Here is a 21,491-nt window from a genome sequence, read left to right as displayed (position 1 = left end):
AAAATACTATTGTAAGATAATGACATTATGGCACTATAGTTTTATAATTTGTGGCGACTCTGCATTACCAACAGTAGCAAGTAACTTTAAATGAATAACACCATTAACAAGCCACTGGATGCTAACTGCCTAGCTTCACACAGCGGAAAATGTTTTGCATCTTTTGTTTATTCTGTGTTTAAGTTAATAAGTTCATGGTTGATACTATTGTACAGTATTCCCTGAAGCATCTACCACTGCGACTTTTACTTTATAAACTTGTCTGCTTACTTTTATTTGTCGCATGAATAAGTAGCTAACGTGTCATGTTAGCAGTTAGAGGTTTTAGCTATGACCTTGCAGTGTCAGGGAGTTCTTCTGCCACATACTGGTCAGAAAAAAATAAAGAAATGTGGCTTTAATTTTCTTAAATATTTTAATATTACTTTAGAGAAATGTCTAGGATTTTAAATTTATTTAGGTGACCTAAAAACATCATTTTATCAGCACAGCATGTTTTATCTACAGAGGATAGGATACATTACATACATTAATTGAGGATTAGTGCCACATTTTTTCTTAGAGGTCAGAATTTTGAGGGAAAAAAGTCAGAATGCTGACCTAAACTTGTTATTCTGACATTTTTACCATTCAAAGAATTCAGAATTCTGACCTTTTCTGACTTCAGACTCATAATTCTGACTTTTTTCACAGAATTTTGAGATGAAAAGACCTTTGTTTTTAGTTTTCCTAAATTTTTTTACATGTGAACACTTACATGCTGAATGTTTAGATCTCTATTTAAAACATTCATGTTGTCATGTCCCATAGTTTACTTTGTTTTTCCTCACGGAAACTAATTAATAATGAGCTGTTGAATAGCAGTCTTTCTTTTGTTGACGTTGGTGCCAGATTCATAGTCATTTCCTGGAGAATGGTGTTTGCTTATTGTTCGACCTTCGGTTCTGAGTTCCCAACAACATAGCTTGTGAAAGCAACGCTTTTCAACAGCCAACATGTAAATATCGGATGTTGAAGCTTCCTTGAAGGCACCACAAAGGAAGAGTTCCTTACACAAGCAGTAAAACCATAAAACAAAACTACAAGTCACTTTGACAGGAAACCCAAGATGTGGGGGAGGTAAACTCAATGAGTAAGTTAATTGCCCGCTTGAACAATTTCATCAATGTAAGTAATGCTTTGGAAAATTAAAGTTATTTATATGTATAGTACTCAATGTATGATTTGTGGTTAAGCTGAAGGAGGCCAGTTTAATAAAAGCAAATAATATACGCTGATTTTAGCTTTACTTTTCAGGTCCGCGAGTGAATCCCTACATTTATTTGTGCAATGCCAAATATCTACAACCCTTATGAATTAAAAATAACAATATTAACAGTCCAGTGAGTAAGAATTAGGGGTGACAGTTCAGTGAAAGTGTGGATTTCGAGTCTAAATGCTGGTGTGTCCTCGGGCAAGACACTTAATCCTACATTGCTTCTGTGCTGGCAGCGTGTGAATGGGTATGAAATATGTGTGATGTGATAGAAAACCTAGATGCGCTGTATGAATGGATGTGAATGGGTGAATGGCAAAACTGTAGTGTAAAGCAGCTTTGAGTGGTCATCAAGACTAGAAAAGCGCTATATATTATATTGATCTGTTGGTGAGACTGCAGACTGTGATTAACACTCACTGCTCTCCATTCCAAGCACAGAACTACGGTGGCCTTCGTGTATCAGAAAGGATGTTGTTCTTCTTCCACACTCTGCCTGGATTGTCTGCTCAGGTTGTTGCAGAATTCCTTAAATAGTATAAATGTTTATTGTAAGGCTACAAAAAAACAAATTTACACTCACTCAAACATTCATATGGGTAGTATCTTCAAATTCTGCCAATTAGCCATGCTACATGCTACACGGTGGACCTTTAACGTTAGTAATAAAAAAAGTATGTATGTTTACTCCTATTGTTCTTTAATAACATGTTTGTGCATGTGCATATGTAATGGGACAAAGGGAAATACAAATACAGCGGCTGTCTCCTCTCGCTGATTGACTCAACCAGCAGCTCAACTCAACCTGACCCCCATTCCACCTTTGACACGGATCAACAGAGAGTCAGGCACTGCAACACTTTTAACGGTTTGATCCGACCCCTGACTTCAGCAGAGGTCGGGAACAGGGGATTGTCAGGGGGATTAGAGGTCAGTACACAAACAACAACCTGAGGTCATGCAACAGGCCTCGCAATTAGCATTCAGATCATGTGCTTATGACTCATTTGTTGTTTTGTTCAGCTGAGCCTCAAAAACACATCAATGTAGTTGTGGTGGGTCGGAGTGATCCTAGACAAGAACAGCAAAACAGTGCTTTAGTGAAATTAGACAGAATCAGAGTTATATGCTGTACAGTATACTGTACCTGTCTGTCTGTCTGTCTGTCTGTCACACTGATGATATTTCGTTTGGTCATGAATTAGAAGTGGAACATGCAGTAGTTCTGGTCAGTCACTGGCTATAGGCTTTAATCTCATTATGGATCGTTACTCCCACAGATTTAACCCTCAGTGTGAGATTATGCTCAAGATAGAGAGTTCACAGCGCAACATTTTATCTTTGCTCGATAAGGCAAGGCGTTCGTTCTCTCTCGTCAGCCTGTAAGTGATGCTTGTTGAAAGGTATTGGCGAACATGACTATTGAATGCGTTGTTTCAGTTTTCCTTCCACCATTGCAGAAGTGTTGTTGTTCCCACTCCCCGTGATGGTAAATTACGTTCATTACCAAGTGCTGATGAGCTGTTCTCCTGATTCATGGTTCTCTGAAGATGTCACTTCCCCTAAAATCAATGTCTGCATCAGTAGTATATAACGAAATCGAAGGCCACGTTCACACCTGGTATTAACATCCGTCATCAGTGATCCAATCACTTGTGGAAACCGCTAAATACAAGTGTTCACACCGGGTATTATAATCCGTCCTGGACTCATCTTCTGTGACACACTCAGTGTGTTTACACTCAGAGTCAGATCTTATTAATAACTTTGTTTTCTTAATGTCATTTAAACACGTTACTCTGGATAATAAGATTCATAGTCCAATTACTCCTGCATGTATTCTGTGCATGCACTAAAATGTCCCCAGTCTTTGACCCGTATAAACGTATAAACTGCAGTATTGTTGCCAGAAATCATATCTTTCTCTGGACAGCAACCAAATGCTCGATCTAATGTATATGATGATTCACTTTTCCAGGCTACCTGGGTACTAAGTGGGCATGGGCTTAAAGAGGGTCAACTTTGCAGGTCCCATGTGGTTTTAGTAACATGAGAAGCCCATGTGGGCAAACACGGGTGAGACCACAGACAAACGATTTTATATTAATTTCATTTCGTTTTAGTTTTTAAGTAGATTTGTTTTTAAAATTTTAGAGTTTTAATGAGTTCATTTTTTTGTACTGTTTGTATTTGCCAGGTGCAAAATTCAAAAAGTATCATAATAAGTATTGTATCATAAAAAAACAACATTTAAAATGTATTAGGACAAATGAACAACCGTCCAGTAAAAATCGAATAGCCAGCAGACAAAAGACACATGTGAACATAACAACATAAATAATAATAATAAATAATATACATCACAATGTACCCTCATGAAACACATTTATTTATTTATTTACATGTTTATTTTGGTCATGTCAGTTAGATCAATCATCATCACACATCATCTTAGTGTAGCTCACACAATACACATAACCGAAAGGGAAAGCGGGAGAAGCAAAAGCTTTACCCACAGAATACATATTTTCATCGTACAATACATAATTTCACATCACATTGCTTGTGAGCCAGGAGTCTCAGAGAGATCAATTTGAGAAAAAAATTAAAGAGAGTTTGATTCGCTTAGATGAACCAGCTCAACCCAATTAACTACAAATGTTATATGTAACTTGTCTAGCCCAATGTCCCACATAAAACAAAGTAAAATGAAAATAAAACAGAGAATGAAAATGCTGTTTCAAATACAACCTTTCAAAATTTGCCAGGCAGAGCAAACATAAATGTACTTCATATGAACCCAAAAGGCTCAGGTATGAAAATAAATTCACAAAGACGAAAAACTAAGCACATTCACAATTTCAGTTAGTTTGAGTTAGTTTTATAAACACACAATTCAGTTAGTTTGAGTTAGTTTTGTAAACACACAATTCAGTTAGCTATTGTGTTCTTTAAACTCTTTATTTCAGTTATAGACAACTAATTTCATACATTTTCATTAACTATAATAACCTCGCTTGGCACCCATAGTGTCAGTCCAAATATAACCCTGACACGAGGTGGTCTGAATACGGTCAAAGGCAGAGGATATGTCACATAAAATTGACCACTAAAGGTCAGTGGAACAGCTGCTTCAGAAATCCTGTAAGAGCAGCTTTTCTTTATTTTTATTATTCCAGTAAGATCTATTTTAGTACAACAACATTATTATTATTAATAATAATAATAATAATAATAACAATAATAATAATAATAATAATAATAATGCAGTTGTTTCAGCGTGGGGGTGATGTGATGTACAATACACAACAGGACATGATTATCCCGCACCAAAACATACTGCTGCATAAACGGAGGATGTAAACAGGCAGTGAATTAGCAGTTGCGACAGAAATAGCATTATGGCTCACAAACATGTCGGGAAGAACAAACTGTGACACTGTCTTTTCATCCTCTCAGGGGTCAGCTGTGAACAGAGCGTGAATATAATATCCTCACAGTGTTTTTCCCGCTCATCTGTCAGAGTGTGAGAAGAGCGCTGCGCGATCAAAAGCACAATCGACTTTTGTTTGTGGTTTCAATTAGTCAACGACTTCACTTCCCCCTGCGTCTGACTAAAATAACCAGGAATCTTCATTTCCAAAGAGAAACAGTAGGAGTAGCTCTGACCAGAAAGTGTGACTCTTCTCCCTTTACAGTGATGAAACGGGCTTTTTAAAAATATTTTCTTCAACAACATGTGAGCTTGAATTAAATTGGAACTATGTACTACTAAACTGTTAATGCTAAGATCCAAGACACCACAATAAATGTCCCCTTTAACAACAAAGTAAATGCCTATAAAGAGAAAATGCTAAACCCCACGCCATGTGCCATGCGGCCACACATCTGTCACTAAATCAATAAGCGAGCCTTGTTACTTTAACAGAATTAGGTGAGAAGTACTGCCTTTCAAGGGCCTCATCATGTGACCTCCTGTAATTTGGAGTTTATTGTATTCGTTTCAAACAATGTAATTACATTATATATATGGGGGTTTCGGGGTTTGTTTTGCCATTTTGTTTTTTTATTGTTCATATTTGACAACACTAATCAGTGTGTTTTAATAGCTGCAATTAAATGCAGTCACATTGACAACTAGGAAAGTCTGAGTTTTGATTTCCAGTGAAGCACAGAACTGATTTTAAGATTTGTTGTTTTTTTTTTAAACTGACAATACAAGGAATGTGTGCACTTCCTAATTCTCTTTTCTGCCTCCAGAACTCTCACTTCTGCTGCCCAATCACTACTACTCTGTGTTCCACAGACCAAAGAACAGAAACTGGAAAAAAAAAAGTGCGCATTCCCCTCCATTGTTGTTTGGTTTGGTTGACAACGTTCAGTACGTGCGTACAGGGGAAACGCCGCATGGATTCCAGTATGACCATTCACTCACGTCTCATGGCCACTTATTGGACGTTCATTATATGCAGTGTCCTCCAAAACTATTGGAACAGTAAGGACAATTCCCTTATTTTTGCCATAGACTGAAAACATTTGGGTTTGACATCAAAAGATGAATATGAGAAAAGAGATTAACATTTCAACTTTTATTTCCAGGTATTTACATCTGGATCTGATACACAATTTAGAAGATAGCATTATAATGGAACACAACATTTTTAGGTGAGCAAAAGTGTTGGAACATGTGACTGACAGGTGTGTTGTGTTGTCCAGGTGTGTCCTATTGCATTGACTATTCAAATAGTAAATAGCACTGAAGGTCTATGCTCAGTTTCAGATTGGGTAGGATAGGTTTTGCGTGTGTAGACTGCATTTAGAAGTGGAACCAACATGAAAACCAGAGTGCTGTCTATGGGTGAAAAACAAGCAATTGTGAATTTGAGAGAAGAAGGGAAATCAATGAGAGCCATTGCACAAATGAAGATAGAAAACTAAAAAACTAAAAGTATCTGCTTGTCATCTTTATTGGGCATTTTAGTAGCTGTTGACTGACACATACTGAATTGACACATCTGATTTGAAAAGTGGAATTGACAATCTGATTACTGTGTCCACACAGCCCGAAAAAGCAACAACAACCTAGATCTGAATCACATAGTAATCTGATTGTCACCATTATCTGTTTCTTTAACATTTTAATTGTTGTCTTATTTTATTGGTTGTCTGTACAATGCTGTCTTATTATGTTATCCAGATTAGAGCTGCAACTAACGATTATTTTCATAATTGATTAGTCTATTGATTATTTTCTCAATTAACCAAGTCATCGTTTGGCCCACAAAATGTCAGAAAACTGGAAATGATGAAGTTCTCGAATGTCTTGTTTTGTCCACAAATCAAAATGATTCACTTTTAATGATTTTTTTTGTTATCTGGAGCAAAGAAACCAGAAAATATTCACATTTAAGAAGTTAAAATAGTAAGAAATCTTTTTAATCAAGAAAAAACAACCTTCAAACCAATTTGTCGATTTTCAAAATAGACAATTATTTAGTAATAAATTAATAATTGATTAGTCGAGTAATCCTTTCAGCTCTAATCCAGATATTCTAGGTTTATATTAATTTATTATCTTCTTTATAAGATTTATATATTTATATACATATATACATATACATAGATATGATATGTGTGTGTGTATGTGTGTATTTATCTAAATAGTGATGAGCTTAAGTTTTATGGTTTTATTTTGGAGTTGAAGATTTCAGATCCCCCACCCCCCATCAAATTCAGTTTAGGGCCCCATAAAAGCTTGCGCCGGCCCTGCCATGAATCAAATAATACAACAACTCCGTATGAAGCGGTCAGGTTTTCCGTGTTTCAAGTGTGACCCGTGAATAAACTGTCATGACTTAACGGTGCAAATGACTGGTGGGAGTTAAGTGCATTATTTTTCACCACCTGACAGTTGGATCAGTTTGTTGTGTAATCCAATAAGCTCCAGTCCGTATTTCCCCTGAAGCCCATCTGGCTCACTGGCAGGGTTTGTTTACTGGCGGAGAGGCTGGGAAGAAGGGGATCCTGCAGGAGCTGCTGGGACACTGTACAATCTACCTCGGTCTGTGGAAGAAGAAAAGGGAAAAAAAATAAATGAATATTAATAATAATTAATAGAAAACTTTATCTCATCTATTTTCTCGGGTTCGTGCTTGATCGTCATGCCAGACAGCTGAACGGAGCAGGGTCGAAACTTGGATCTTTTTTTTTTATCATAATAATAATTGTTATTATTATTATTCTTATTATTATTAAGATCACCTGATCGTCTACCGAGCCACGACGGAGTCTGTGTGCAAGCTTTCACTGAAATCTCTGCGCTGACTAAGAGTTCGTGCTACTCGACACTGAAAAAGAAAACGCCGTATTTCACTCGTGGGGCAGAAAGACAGAAAAAGAGCTTCGGTGTTCTGTGCTCGCTGGAGGACTTCAGAGAGGACTGTGCATTTCTGCGAAAGACACGCTAACGTTTTACGCCACGCATGCCACAGCCTGCAAAATCAGCAGCCAGCGACTCCTTTAAAAAACATCTGAATTAAGTGTTTTCTTTTTTGTTCCAGTGATTTCTACATTTGCAACTTTTGTGGGGGTGTTTTGTGTTGTTGTTTTTTTGAGACCGTGCATCTCCGCTGACGTGGGATTTCTCCGTGTTAAAAAAATGTTAAGACAACTGGTGTGAAAAGCAGCGCAAACTTCTCCTGTGGCCTGGACTGGAGTAAAGGAGCCAGGCTAGGCTAAGCTAGGCTAGACGCAGCAGCAGCAGCAGCAGCAGCAACAGCAGCAGCTAGCCCAGCAGCGACGTGTGGTTTTCCTCGAGTCTTTTTTTCTGCTATTTTTGACGCGGGCAAACTAAAGTGGGACATATACAGAAACACGTGTATGTAAATGCACAACGGGGAGCAGTAGTGTGTCGCGCTGCTGTGTGTTTTGACGGTGCTTTTCCATGAGGTGGCTAACTTATGCGGCAGCAGTAGTCGCAGCAGCAGCAGCGTTAGCTTGTGATTGAGTGAACACGTTGGACTCGATCCTCCGCCCATCTTCCGGGATGTCTTTCGTTTATATTTGTTTACCTGTTGGCCCACGCCGCAAAACAAAACCAGTCTCCTGAAGGCATTTTTCCTCCATTTTGAACTGTGGTGTGTGCCTTTGCCAAGTATCACTGAGTATTCGATCTGGATCGGAATTGAATGGTGCGTCGAACAGAGTCAGTGATGTGTCTCCGGACTTTGTGTTTTGTTTTGACCGCTGCCTGCTTCATGATGAGCTGTCATCAAGCGTCTGCAGAGAGTAAGTCATACTAATTATTTCTTTACACGAGCTGTGCTTTCTTTCTGTTGTGAAACGGTGTGGTTGCACACACACACAGACTACTTTTTTAAAAGTCATTACACAGATATTAGCCATACATGCTCAGGTACAAAGACACAATAAATAAGTAAATACAGTTTTAATTATCGGCACTGGCTGAGTAGAATTTCAATGATTATTATTTGTTTGTTCATCGATTGATTTATGTCAGTTTTGGTATTTTTTTGTGCTCAGAAATTAGATTAAATGCCGCTCAATCAATAATGTATTCGTTCATTCAAACTTTAACTTAAAGCCTATGCGTTTATTGGATAACTTTAAGTTATTGAGTATGTAATATTTAGTTAGTTTTCATTACTTTATTTATTATTAAACTTACATATTTTATTAGAGTGGCAAACATATCAACCAAAACAAATATTGCCTCATATATTTGTCATTAGCTTTCCTGATCTAAACAAAATCCACATTAGTCGAACTCTAATGCAGGTGAACACTGAACCCTCAAATATTAACACAACACATCCATCTTCTACCGATATATCCTCCACCAGAGGGTCGCGGGGGGTGCTGTGCCAATCTCAGCGGACATAGGGCGATAGGCGGGGTACACCCTGGACACTTCGCCAGTCCATCGCAGGGCCACACACACTCACTCAGACAAACAACCATTCACTCTCACACTCACACTCACACCTATGGTCAATTTACCTAATCCCCATATCGCATGTTTTTGGACTGTGGGAGAACCCGGAGAAAACCCACGCACACACGGGGAGAACGTGCAAACTACATGTAGAAAGGCCCTCGTTCCAAACGGGGCTCGAACCCTGGTCTTATTGTAGCAAAGGCAAGAGTGCTTAACACAATACATCAATAAATCAAATTGAAAACACACATGTACACAACATACAGCAATTAAAATGTGTATTTTAGATATGTTACATGTATGAAAAATAATAATAGTAATATAATGGGAACAATTCATCTTTTATTTTTCAGTTAAAATTAATATTTTGATGCTGCCACTTGTTAGTGCTCCATCACAAGACTTTCAACACAACTTCAACTATTTACACAGTGAATATTGACTTGAAATTAGATTTCTGAAGACATTATATTTCAAATGAAATCACAATAATTGCTTTCAATGTTATTGTTCAGGCCTACATATTCTTGTTTTGTAAATAAGTCCTCTTACATGTGTGTATTTTTGCATGGACAGGCATTTAAGCAGAAAGCAAAAATTAGTTTGACAATAAATACTCTGACACTGCCCTACGAACTCAAAAATGCATGGATTTAATAAATTGAGATGTGGAGAAAGCACTCGGAGAGTGCAAACTTGTACTGCTCATTTTCCCACATCACCACCATGTTCCTTATATTTTGAGTTCCCCTGCTCACAAATCGAAAGACGAGCAGACAGACAAACACGGCCAGAAGCATTACCTCCATGTCAGAGGCAATAAAAAAATATTAACTGCTGAAAAACATGCTGCATATTGCCCTGCTGTCAAACACATGTCTTTTTGTCAGTGATGATTATTTGAGGCACGTAGGCAGAAAGTTGTAGACAGCCAGTGAAGGGACAAAGGTTAACACTTATCTGCCTTTTGAGTCTGCAGGAACTGTAAACAAAATGTTTTGTCCCAAATAAGTAAGCAGTCTGAGAATTTATATGAATTAATTGGACACGCCAGGGACTGGAAATGCCTTGATTTGTAGCTGTGGTCAGTGCATGAATGGAACAATGAGTCCTCTTTAAAGCTCCTGACAATCCCCTTTATATTCACAGCCCACAAACCCGGATGATAACAATGAATGAACATGTTTGTAATCGCCCCAGAGACATTTATGCATTTCTCAAACGGCGCAGTGACAGCGCTTGCTCACACTGATGGAGTCTTTTATTTTAAGCAAATATTGATTATAATTATGAGGAAATGTGGAGTCAAACTGTGAGGCAACCTCCTTGTTTAACCTGCTGCTCAGTAGGTGTCTGGGTTTTTTTTTGATAAACGGAAACAACAGAGGTCAGTCAGGTGAACGAGAATCCACTCATTATTAACTAATTTATCAGGAAATGTTGTAGTGAAGATGCACTGTGATCTGTATTGAAAACAGTTTTATTTACACATTACTGTAAATGCCAAAAACCGTTTTGATTAACTTTTGTTTTCGTTATTTTTATTTACATCATTTTTGATTTATCATACAAAAGACAACAGCGTTGCTCCACAATACTCTGCTGTGTGATTAAATATCACGTTTGTCCAACTATACCCCGGAAATGTAAATATTAATTTTAATAGAAGGCAAATTGTGACATTTGAGAATCTTGAGTCATGTCATTTTGGGCAGTTTGATTGATAATTGCAGCTATAAGTAATTCCCAATGTAACGTGACAGTGTCATTATCTGCTGTGTAGTGAGACATTTATTTAAAAATAATTATATATTATCACTGTAAATGATTTCCTTCAAATCTTTGTCCATAAAACAAAGTGCATATTCAGCTACTTTCCTTTAGTTCTGGAGGAGCACAGTGGAAAAGTACATTAGGCTTTAAACACTATATAAAAAAGCCTGTTTTTTTGAGGGAAGAAGAAATTAAGTTTCCTTACTCGTCTTGACACAAACACCTAGATGTGTACATAACAAACTGTGCTACGTATTTCACCGATAGGAGCTCCTCCTTTTATTTTCAGTATCAGGGAGTATTTACTGTTTACATCCACTTTATTTACACACACCACATGTTTTGCCCCGGGTATAGCTTAGCTTTAAAACTTTATACAGCGACGGTACATGAAAGTTTGACTTTTAAGAGGGGAAAAAAAATCACCTATCGTCAGATTTTAGTAAAGGACAAATGGAGAGATGTCAGTAAACCAGTCGGAACAAGAACTTTTAGACATAAATCAAAAGCAAGTTGTGTAATTGCGCTGCCACCGCCGCCTCTTCCCCCTCCAACACACACACACACACACACACACTCTCTCTCTCTCCCCCCGCCTGCTCTCAGACTTGAGTTTGAACCACAGAAGGGAAGAGTGGAACGTGGGCCTCACACTGGCTCTGATTTCATAAGCTGGACTGACAAATGTTGAAGTCAGGAAAGCGACTCACTGGTTGCTGTCCAAGTCAGCTGAAGGAGGCGAAAACAGCGTTTATTTAGTGGCAGTGATGATAATATTTCTAATCATCGACTGATTTTAATTCACAGCTGTGTTGTGCTAAGCCGTCCATATAACTGGCATTTGGTCTGTGCCCTGTTATGTTTTTGTTGTTGTTATTTTTTTTTTTGACATATTGTAAAGTCAGCCCCAGCATGGGCCTCTCATGTAGTAACATTTCATGCTTCCGTTTTTCCAGGAGAATATCATGTAACTGTCAGTTGTAGTTGGTTGTAAAACAACACCCAGTGCTGTTTTTGAAGGCTTCTCCCTACTCTTCAGAGAAATATGGTGCATTTTGCTTTTCGTTTATAGTAGTTACTTTATAATTATTCATGCTTTTACCATAATTATGTTAAGATATGTTCAGGATATTTTACGTTTGATTTGTTCACACACTGTGCTGCTTTGGCTTTAAGCCACCACACATAGCACTGTCTGATTGATTACACTTTATAATCAATAGCCAGTCAACACTGCTGTGGCTGCTGTGCACTATAGGACGATGTGTGCATCCTTTGAAGATGGGGTGGAAAAAAAAACATCTATCTTTTCTGTTTATTGCACACTGCAAAATGATTCTCCATTGCAATATTTTTTTTTTATTACCGTTTTGGAAAGTGCTTCGTTCGTCCACATGGCAACAGAAGCACGCAGGGAAAAAGTGCATGAAGGCAACACAAACAAAGATGGAGCACAGTAAATGTGACACAAATGACAGGGAAGGACAGGAGAACAACACTGAATAGCCAAAACAGAATGAGGGTGTGGTGGTGCCACCTGACAGCAAGAATATTGCTGGTTTTAATCATCAGGGTTCAACTCAGGGCATTTCTGTGTGGCAACTGAATGTTCCTCCTGAGTAGTCCAACTTCCTGCCACTGTCCAAAGATATGCTGACTGGAAGTTAAGTTAGTTAGAGGCCCTAAATGTCCTATAGGTGTGAATGTGAGTGTCTCTGTAAATTGCGTAAAAAATAAAAAAAATAAAAAGGAAATGACAGAATGAGGCACAAGTACTAACACAGAGTGATCAGAACACACAAAACAAGAAATTTGAGAACATAATTCTTTCCAGGTTTGATAAACCCTGATCAACATTTTATGGACCTAAACGATCACTCGGCCCTAGTCCGGACGTTTGTCTGGGTTTTAAAAGTGTGATGCGGAGTGATTTACTTCAAATGTTGTGGCGCAAAATGTTGTTTCTCATGTTGCCTGAGGCGGCAAAATTACTTCACAATCTTACTTAGCAGAAAACTCATCTTGGAATACCAGGAATATATCTCTGTGACATTACAATTCATGAACAGACAAACCACCACAGATCCAAGCAACCACTGCCAATAGGGATGGTGTTAATTGCTTTAAAAAATAAAAAATAAAAATTTAAATAAAAGTCCTGTGTGCACCCACTTATTTTAATGTGACAGATGCTTTAGTGGCGTGTAAGTGCACAACGTTCCCAGGTGACAACCACACCTAAAACAAAACATTCCAGTGTGAGACCATTTAAACAATTGATTATTACTTACTCTTAGTTGGCAGTTCACTGGGTTCATCTCTCAAAAACTAGTCCAGTCTAATAGATATGGAATATCCTGCAGTACACCTAAGATTGTTTTTTATTTTGGCTGTGGTGCGTGCTCTTATTTAGCGCACATCAGTAGATGGCAGCTGTCCATAGCCTTCATGCAGCAGCAGTGAATGTTATTGTAAGTCTTGATGGTAAGATTTTGATTTTATTTCTAGTGTCGGTGCTGAAAATAACACACAGTTCAACACCTCCAGTGCGTGGCTGTTTTATTGCCACCCACTGTGTGTTGAATGTTGTCCTGTTTGTCCTCCTGCACTGTGAGCTCAGAGGCAACAGTTGTTGTTTTGGCAAAAGTTTTATCATCAGATATATTTGTCTTTATCATCTTGCGTTGTCATTCCAGCTGACGCTGTCTTTCCTGTCTCGCTGAAGACGAGGAAGTACATGTTATTCACAAGTAACTGGAAAGAAAACACATGCGTCTTCTGTCATCTATCATGTAGCAGAATATTTTCTTTTATATATACGTGTGTGTGTATATACAGTATATACATATACATATATATGTATGTGTGTGTGTGTGTGTGTGTGTGTATGTATATATGTATATATATATGTATATATACATATATATGTGTATATATATATATATATATATATATATATATATATATATATGTATATACATACATATGTGTATATATATATATATATATATATATATATATATATATATATATATATACTTACATATGTATGTGTGTGTATACTATATATATCTTAAATCTAACACCAATAATTGCTTCTTTTTCTTTCTTTTTCTTTTTTAAAACAACCACACCAGAGGCAAATGAGTCTACTACCACGTTGGCTCACCTCAGGTTGTGTGCTGAGGTCTCCGGTGGTTTTGTTGTCAGATTTTAGTGCATTGTTGTCATGAATGAGTCAAACAGCGTGAGACTTGTCACGAAACCATCGGCAGCACCAGAGAGCAACTTACTATTAAACCACCTTTGGTTTATTCTCCCTGACAAGAAAAGTAAACGCAAGGCGTTGGAGCCGTCACCTCCCAGCCACCTCTGCACAACTTCACTCCCCAAACACTTCCACTGCTGTCTTGAGTACCAAAGTCATGAGTGTGTTTGACACGGACATAATGGAGGGATTTTTGCACTTGTCACCCTCAACAATGCTCGTGTAATCCTGGTTGACGGGTTCACATTTGAAAGTTATACACTGCTTGGAACTAATCAGACACACCTGCACGCTGACTTTGGCCACACAGAAAAGCCTTGTTGTGACACAGCTTTACCCTTGACACAGTGGCCCTGTTAAAAAGGAAATGTGCTTCTTGTTTTGCTCTCACAAGTTTCAGGTAATGATTACTCCACAGAATACCCACATAAACCACTTAAAGGTTTTTAACAGGAGCCTCTTTCACTCAAATACTATTGTTTTTATATCAGGGTGAAGCTGCTAGAAAAAGGAGATTAACACCTTCCATATTATCAGTGGTCGTTCTGCTCTGTAGTGTTTTTAATTGTGAAGTCGCACGTGCCTGATAAGCAAAGAAAAACAACACTACCACTTTTGCCCTGGCATCTTTTACTTCAGTTTCTCTTAAAATCAGTGTCAAACTCTCGGCCCTCCAATCGATTTCATGTTGCCCACCACTTCCTGGCGGCTCATGACCAAGAGGAAAGGAATTGGGCTTGTAACCGGAGGGTGCCCCTGTGCAATCCTGTGTGTAATGGATGTGTTGAATCCAGACGACATATTCCCTTTCACTAATTGATGTGTGTGCAAAATAACAAATTCTAAATTCTAATTAATATCATTATTTTCTCAATCGCGTGATCGTTTGGTGAAATATTCCCTTTTTTTCTAAACCTGGAAATGATCACGTTCTCAAATGTCTTGTTTTGTTCACAAACCAAAATGATTCAGTTTTTATGATTTCTTTGCTAAATGGAGCAAAGAAACCAGGAAATATTTACTTTCATTATGTTTTTATTATGAATTATAATTCCATATGATAACAAACACTTTTATTTTGAAAAATATCATAATAAAGTATATCGTCTACCCCACAGAAAAGGTGTTTTTTTTCCCCCAAAAAAAGTTGGACTTTTTATTTTCCCCTTGGTGGGCCCCCTCCTGACCAGACTATATGATCAGTGGCGCCCAGGTCATTTAAGTTTGAAACCCCTGATTTAGCAGATCTGATTATATTGAGTGGCGTCGCAAGTTTTTGCCACAAACATTAAAGCAAAAAATAGCTTTAACACGTTCCCACTGGTTTAAACCCAGGATTAAATGTTTGTTTTTAACCTGTGGGAATGGGGTTATAGAAGACTGATCTGTATTCTGATGCAGTTTTCACACTAGTTGTTTCATCATGACACGGCTTTGCTGTCTCACAGGGGTTTCATTTGAACCAATGTCATACATTTCAAATAATCAAAAAGAAGTTCTGGATGCAGTGGATTGTTATGACAACCATCAAAAAAAGAATAATGTGCACGCAGAGGAAGCCGGTGGGCAATTGAATCACCAAATGATCTTGCGGTCGAGAGCCATTTATCCACAAGATAGACATCACACAATAGGCTCCTTCTTTTACTACATTGCGCTCCGCTGAAAGACTCAGGCCTTGATTACTTTGGTTTAATTTTATTCCCCGATGCACCGTGTTGTATTGTTAATATACTCACCATGGCAGTCCTGCTAAACTACACTCTGTATTTGCTAACCCACGACACACTTCTGCCTGTTTACAAGACAGGGCCTTGACCCTTCAGCAGTTTCTCAAGGAAGCATTATCTCCGAGTTGTAGTAATGAGAGAATTAAACTGCGGTAATATCTAATCCCATGCTATTAAGGAGATGACAAGCCTCTCTTAATGGCTGCCAAGAACCTTTTAAAACTAAATTCTAGCATGCCGACTTATTAAGTCAAGAGGTGAAACAGTGGTGATTCAGAAGAGACGTTTCTACTGTTTTGCAGTGTAATGATGTGAAACTGTGTAATTATTAGGTTTTACTGCTCCCTTTTTTTTTTTCTTTTTTTTTTAAGTGGATTACATCACATGTCATTTTGGAAACCGTAAATGCATCTCAGTGACCTCGGCATGCTGTTGAACTGTGGTTAGTTTTTAGTGAAAAATCAGGCGGCAAAACAGCGAAAGCTTGAAAAGGGGAAGTGTTGAAACGGCTGTGTTGTGAGTGTGGGTTCACTTCTCTGTGAGGCCCAGTGATAATGTGCACCATCAGTCTAACAACCTATAACAACCTGTAACCCCGACGCAAACACACAACACACAGATCAGAGGCGTTATTGCCTTGCAATGCTGCCTGCTTGCAGCTGCAGTGAAAGCATTGTGGATTTGTACAGTCTGCCGCGATCACTCACTGGACAGATGGTGACGCTCCGATGTCTCTCGAGTGGGACTCCTAGTTCTTATAGATATGTTAAAGTGCTCCACAGCTGCAGAGGAACAGTCGACAGGACAGGTCAATTTAAATTTAGGACGGTCTTGTGACCAAGGCAGGATTCACATCAATCATTCCCAGAGGTGTTTATCTGGATTTATTACCAGGATGACGTGTCATCATTGGGTTGCATTAGGTAATAAGTGGCATAACACTGTTACAGGAAAATGATACACCTTGGGACATAGTAGTTGTTTACATCTTATTGCTGTGATATCTGTGATTTCCGTCACTCCTGGTTGGTCTTGCCTGTTGTCTGATATAAAATAACATGGGGTCAGGATCACGCTGTTCCTGTAATGCACAAGCATCCTGCAGTTTGAACACGAGGGGGGAATCGCCTGCCTTTTTTAAATGAATACATTTGTGTCCTACCTTTTTTTAACAAAACGCAGCTGACCTTATTGCAGCGTAAATGCCAATGTGCCTCGGAGCTTCTCCATCTCCATAGTTCATAGCTTCACTGTCTGTGGCAAAGGAGTTCATTTGATTCTATACATTTGTTATTAATATTGACAATGTGACATTGCATTGTTCTAATGTGACATTAACTTAAATAAAAATAACTGTAACAGTCAATGTAACTCTTAAATAGTGCTATAAACTGATATTTTCTTGATTAATCATTTACTTGTTTGCAAATGTTGAAAAAGTGATGTTTCCCAAAGTTCTAAAAGATTTCTTTGGTATATGGAGCAAAGAAACTAGAAAATATTCCCATTTAAGAAGCTGAAAAACTAGACTTGGCTTGTTTGATAATAGTCATTGATTAATAATGTTGCGTAATTGTTGCAGGCCTACTGTTTGTATTCAGCTCTTAGTGTTATGTTGAGTTGAGTTAAAGTTAACTTGATTGTGATTTGACCTAATCAGAAATTGTGTTAATTTGACACTTTTTTTTTTTTAACACTGCAAAATATACCATGTAGAATTAAATCATTGCATTTGTGGTATGGTGCGTTTTCAATTTCACAATCGCTCGCAGTGATTAGTGTCCAGTTGCCACGGAAAACGCCAGTTCTCCTTCAGCCACATGTTTTTTTTGGACGTCGTGCCCATAATTCACGCAACGTATCAGTGGCCATAGGAATGAGGTGGATCCATAAATCCAAAGTCATAGGATAACGCTGTGTTTGCACTAGTAACTAATAAACGGATGAGCTTTTATCTTATTTTTTATTCCCCTTTGTTGCATCCACACATCCATCTCTGCTCTCCAACATCAGTGGGTCGCTCAGTTGTCATGGAGACACTTTTACTTTACTTTTGGACTTTTCGTCCCTCCTGGCTCAAAGTTGAAAACCAGACACCACTTTGAAATTGACACTTAGTTTTGTGCAGGACCTTCTACAAATTTGCTCTTCACATTTAATGGATGAATACATAATGTACTTGATAGCAACACAAGACCGCACTAGTCTTAACCTTTAAACTTTGATTTTAAGCTCCACCCTGTCTGGTCTGCATCCACGTTGGTATTATTAACAGCGTTTTCTTTTGCTTACGGTGGTGCTGAAATGGGAAACCATCATACTGCTGCGTTTTAATTAACCTTAAAAGTTCATCCGTCTCACAGGTGCAGGCACTGATAGAGATGGATGGAATCTAATGGCATCAATCGATAGATATTTGCCCCTCTAATGAGTCTAACTGCCAATTCGGAGCACCGTTATGTTGTTTGGCCGTCTGCTTCAAAGTTGGTGACGTATGGTGAGCAGGAGCCAGCTTAGTTGCCGTAGTAACCTTTGTGATGTCTGCCAGTTTTTGTTTTTTTTCCGTTTCTCTACAATGAGGGAGAATTTGAATTCTGGCCTGCACCTGGTTTGTTTTGCTTGAGTTGTGTCTTGTCGTCACGATTCAGAGCCATACACTGAAACAACCAAATTGTGTGTGTGTGTGTTTCTATCCACTCCTGCCAGAGTTTTGTTCCTAAACTAAGTATTCACACATGGTGAAGTCAGCCTGGCCAGTTCTTTCTCTGCTTTAAAATTCCTCACTTACACACCAGGACTGCCATGTTCCAGTTTCGAATGTGAGCCACTATTGGTACGGCTGGAGTGTATTAGATTCTCTATTGGGAATGTGATGCTAAAAATACTGGCCTGGCTGAAAGTGTACACTGATAGGAGCCTGGACTTACTACCCTGTGATGATTCGCCTCCTCCACAGGGTCACTGAGTCCTCAGCTGCGACACCGTCTCCTTGTAACGTACGCTGCCAGCAGCATCTTTGTTCGTTAAACTGTTCTCTTTGAGTGTGTGTGTGTGTGTGTGTGGGATCTCTGAGGCCCTTTGTTGTTGACGGATCTACGGTCGGCTTCATTTCTTGCTGTCCCTTCTGTCCGTTCCCTAGAAGTAGTTTCGTTTGGAGGTGGTCGTGTTTTTAAGTACAGAACTGTGGTATGTCACCCATGCAGATGATTTGGCAAAAGGAGCTACAGTTTAAAGATAGTTTAAAAAAAGAAATGCACCTATAAACGAGCCAAGCTGCTTTTAATAGGCTGTGGTTTAAGCCCATGTTAGGACATTAGCCTGTATTTAAAAAAAAAAGGAAAAAAAGAAAACCTCCCTCAAAGTTGTAGACCAGATAATCGCTGAAAAGAGATCTTACTGGTTGAGGTCATGGAGTGAAAAGCTTGTTTTTTGAACACAGTGATTGAACAGCGTATGTCTGTGTGCAGTTGTCTTGTACAGTTATGCAACAGAAAGTGTAAAAGGAGCCGCTGCCATAAAGAGGTGCACGCCTAGCTGTTACACCTCTTCCCCACATGACTGACCAGTTGGCCGGATGCGCCCATCTCAACGGTGGGTCGCACAGTAAACAAACACAGTCCTCTCACCAGGCAGCGCACCCATGACTTGGGAACTGTAAAAGCGCCAGGGTCTGGAATGTCCTGCGATGCACCTGCAAAGGAAAACATCTTTATGGCCGCCATTGCTTGTGTTATGTCACAAGCATATACTCAGTTTGGGTTTGGCTGGTTTCCAGAAGTGAGGGCTGAGGAAATCCTCATTACCCTCATCGTGTCTAAATATATATATATATATATATATATATATATATATATATATATATATATAAAACACCAGAGTGTAAAATTGCAGACGGTTTCAAAATGACTGCTGTTTGATATTCAACTGAGGCTCTGTTTACATTCAGCAGAAACTAGCTGAAACTAAACTAAACGATTAAGAGTTACTCATTACTTATTATTAAGCATTTGGCTGCTTTTACTCTCTTTTCTAGAGAGCGCTAAATATTAAAAAAACAAATCAATAACAATCGTGAAATCCTCTGTCGTTACAGCCTTACATTTATCTCTTGTACTGTCAGAATTTGACAGTGGAAATGTCATGTGCTCAGCAGTGAGTTGAGGAATTTCTCGTGAAACCCGATCATGTGACCACGTTACGACGGACAATTCCCCAAGTCTACTACCAGGCCATTACTGTTTCAGTTCCTCTTACAGACAAATATTTTAATGCATTAGCTAACGTTTTTGTATGGTTTGAGTTGCAGAAACAACTCCACAAATCAACCTCGGTGCAACCAAGGAAGAGCACAGTCTCGCTGTGATGACAGCACTCCATATTTGACAGTGGCTCGCTGCCAGATATGCGGTTGCTAAACAAAATGTCAGTGAAGATGGTCTGGTCTTCATCAAAGGCAGAGACACAACCGCATACTTTTCAGGAAAATCGCGCCTCTAATTACTAAAAGATTTTTTTTTTTTTCTTCTCCTTGAGTCTGTGGGACTTCCTCTGCCCTGTTTTTCCAGTTCACAGAGCAGACGTCATGTCTAATGCATCGCTCACATTCTGTAGTAGAAATCTGCTGACAAATTGTCTCCAACAGTGTTTTTGTTCTTCATATCCCAGAGTAGTAACATCACCTTTCCACATGTGACAGCTTTGACGTTACCCAAGTTTTTGTCTCCTTTATTAAAAGAAACATCTTTCCTTTCTTGTCTTTTCAGTATGTCCAAAGCAGGACATCCGGAACAGTGTGGCCAACCTGCAATCACTTGAGAACTGCACTGTGATTGAAGGCCATCTGAAGATCTTGCTCATGTTCAGGACCAAGCCAGAGGATTTCCGGGGCCTGAGTTTCCCAAAGCTGACGGTGATCACCGACTACTTGTTGATCTTCAGAGTTTACGGCCTGGAGACTCTCAGCGACCTCTTCCCCAACCTAACCGTCATCAGAGGCAACAACTTGTTCTTCAACTATGCCCTAGTGGTGTTCGAAATGCTCCAGCTGCGAGAGATCGGCCTCCATAGCTTGATGAACATCACCCGGGGAGCCGTGAGGATTGAGAAGAACCCAGATCTCTGCTATCTCTCCACCCTGGACTGGTCAAAGGTCCTGGACTCGGTGGCGGACAACTACATCATGGCCAACAAGAACGACAGAGAGTGTGGTGACGTGTGCCCGGGGGCCTCCATCGGAAAGACCACCTGTCCGACGACGACCATTAACGGACACTTCAGTGAACGCTGCTGGACCCAGAGCCACTGTCAAAGAAGTAAGAATACTTACTCAAAGATTCTCATAATCCTGCACTGCACACTTGTTATCAATGATAGGTTATAGAGACGTACTGCTCACAAAAACTACAACAACTAACATTAATCCTGAACAATCGGGCAATTAATCGGTTTTAATGTTTGTTTGTTTTTTGAAACAAGTTCTCAGATTTTTTTTTTGCTTCTTAGAAATTA

At 38.9% G+C, this 21,491-nt stretch overlaps 1 protein-coding gene across 1 annotated transcript in view; it reads left to right on the top strand.

The window, feature by feature from the left end:
* The first annotated feature begins 7,239 nt into the window (after positions 1–7,239).
* insra (insulin receptor a) overlaps positions 7,240–21,491 on the top strand; it is a 57,704-nt gene continuing 43,452 nt past the window's right edge. The window contains exons 1-2 of the mRNA XM_044024946.1: positions 7,240–8,542; positions 20,747–21,295. Of these exons, the coding sequence (XP_043880881.1) occupies positions 8,443–8,542; positions 20,747–21,295 (649 nt within the window). The 5' untranslated portion in view covers positions 7,240–8,442. The remainder of the gene's footprint in view (positions 8,543–20,746; positions 21,296–21,491) is intronic.

Source organism: Solea senegalensis, linkage group LG1 (assembly GCF_019176455.1).
Source record: "Solea senegalensis isolate Sse05_10M linkage group LG1, IFAPA_SoseM_1, whole genome shotgun sequence".
In the NCBI taxonomy this organism is placed as follows: domain Eukaryota; kingdom Metazoa; phylum Chordata; class Actinopteri; order Pleuronectiformes; family Soleidae; genus Solea; species Solea senegalensis.
Note: the sequence above shows the minus strand (reverse complement) of the source record. Positions and strands in the feature narration are given on the sequence as shown.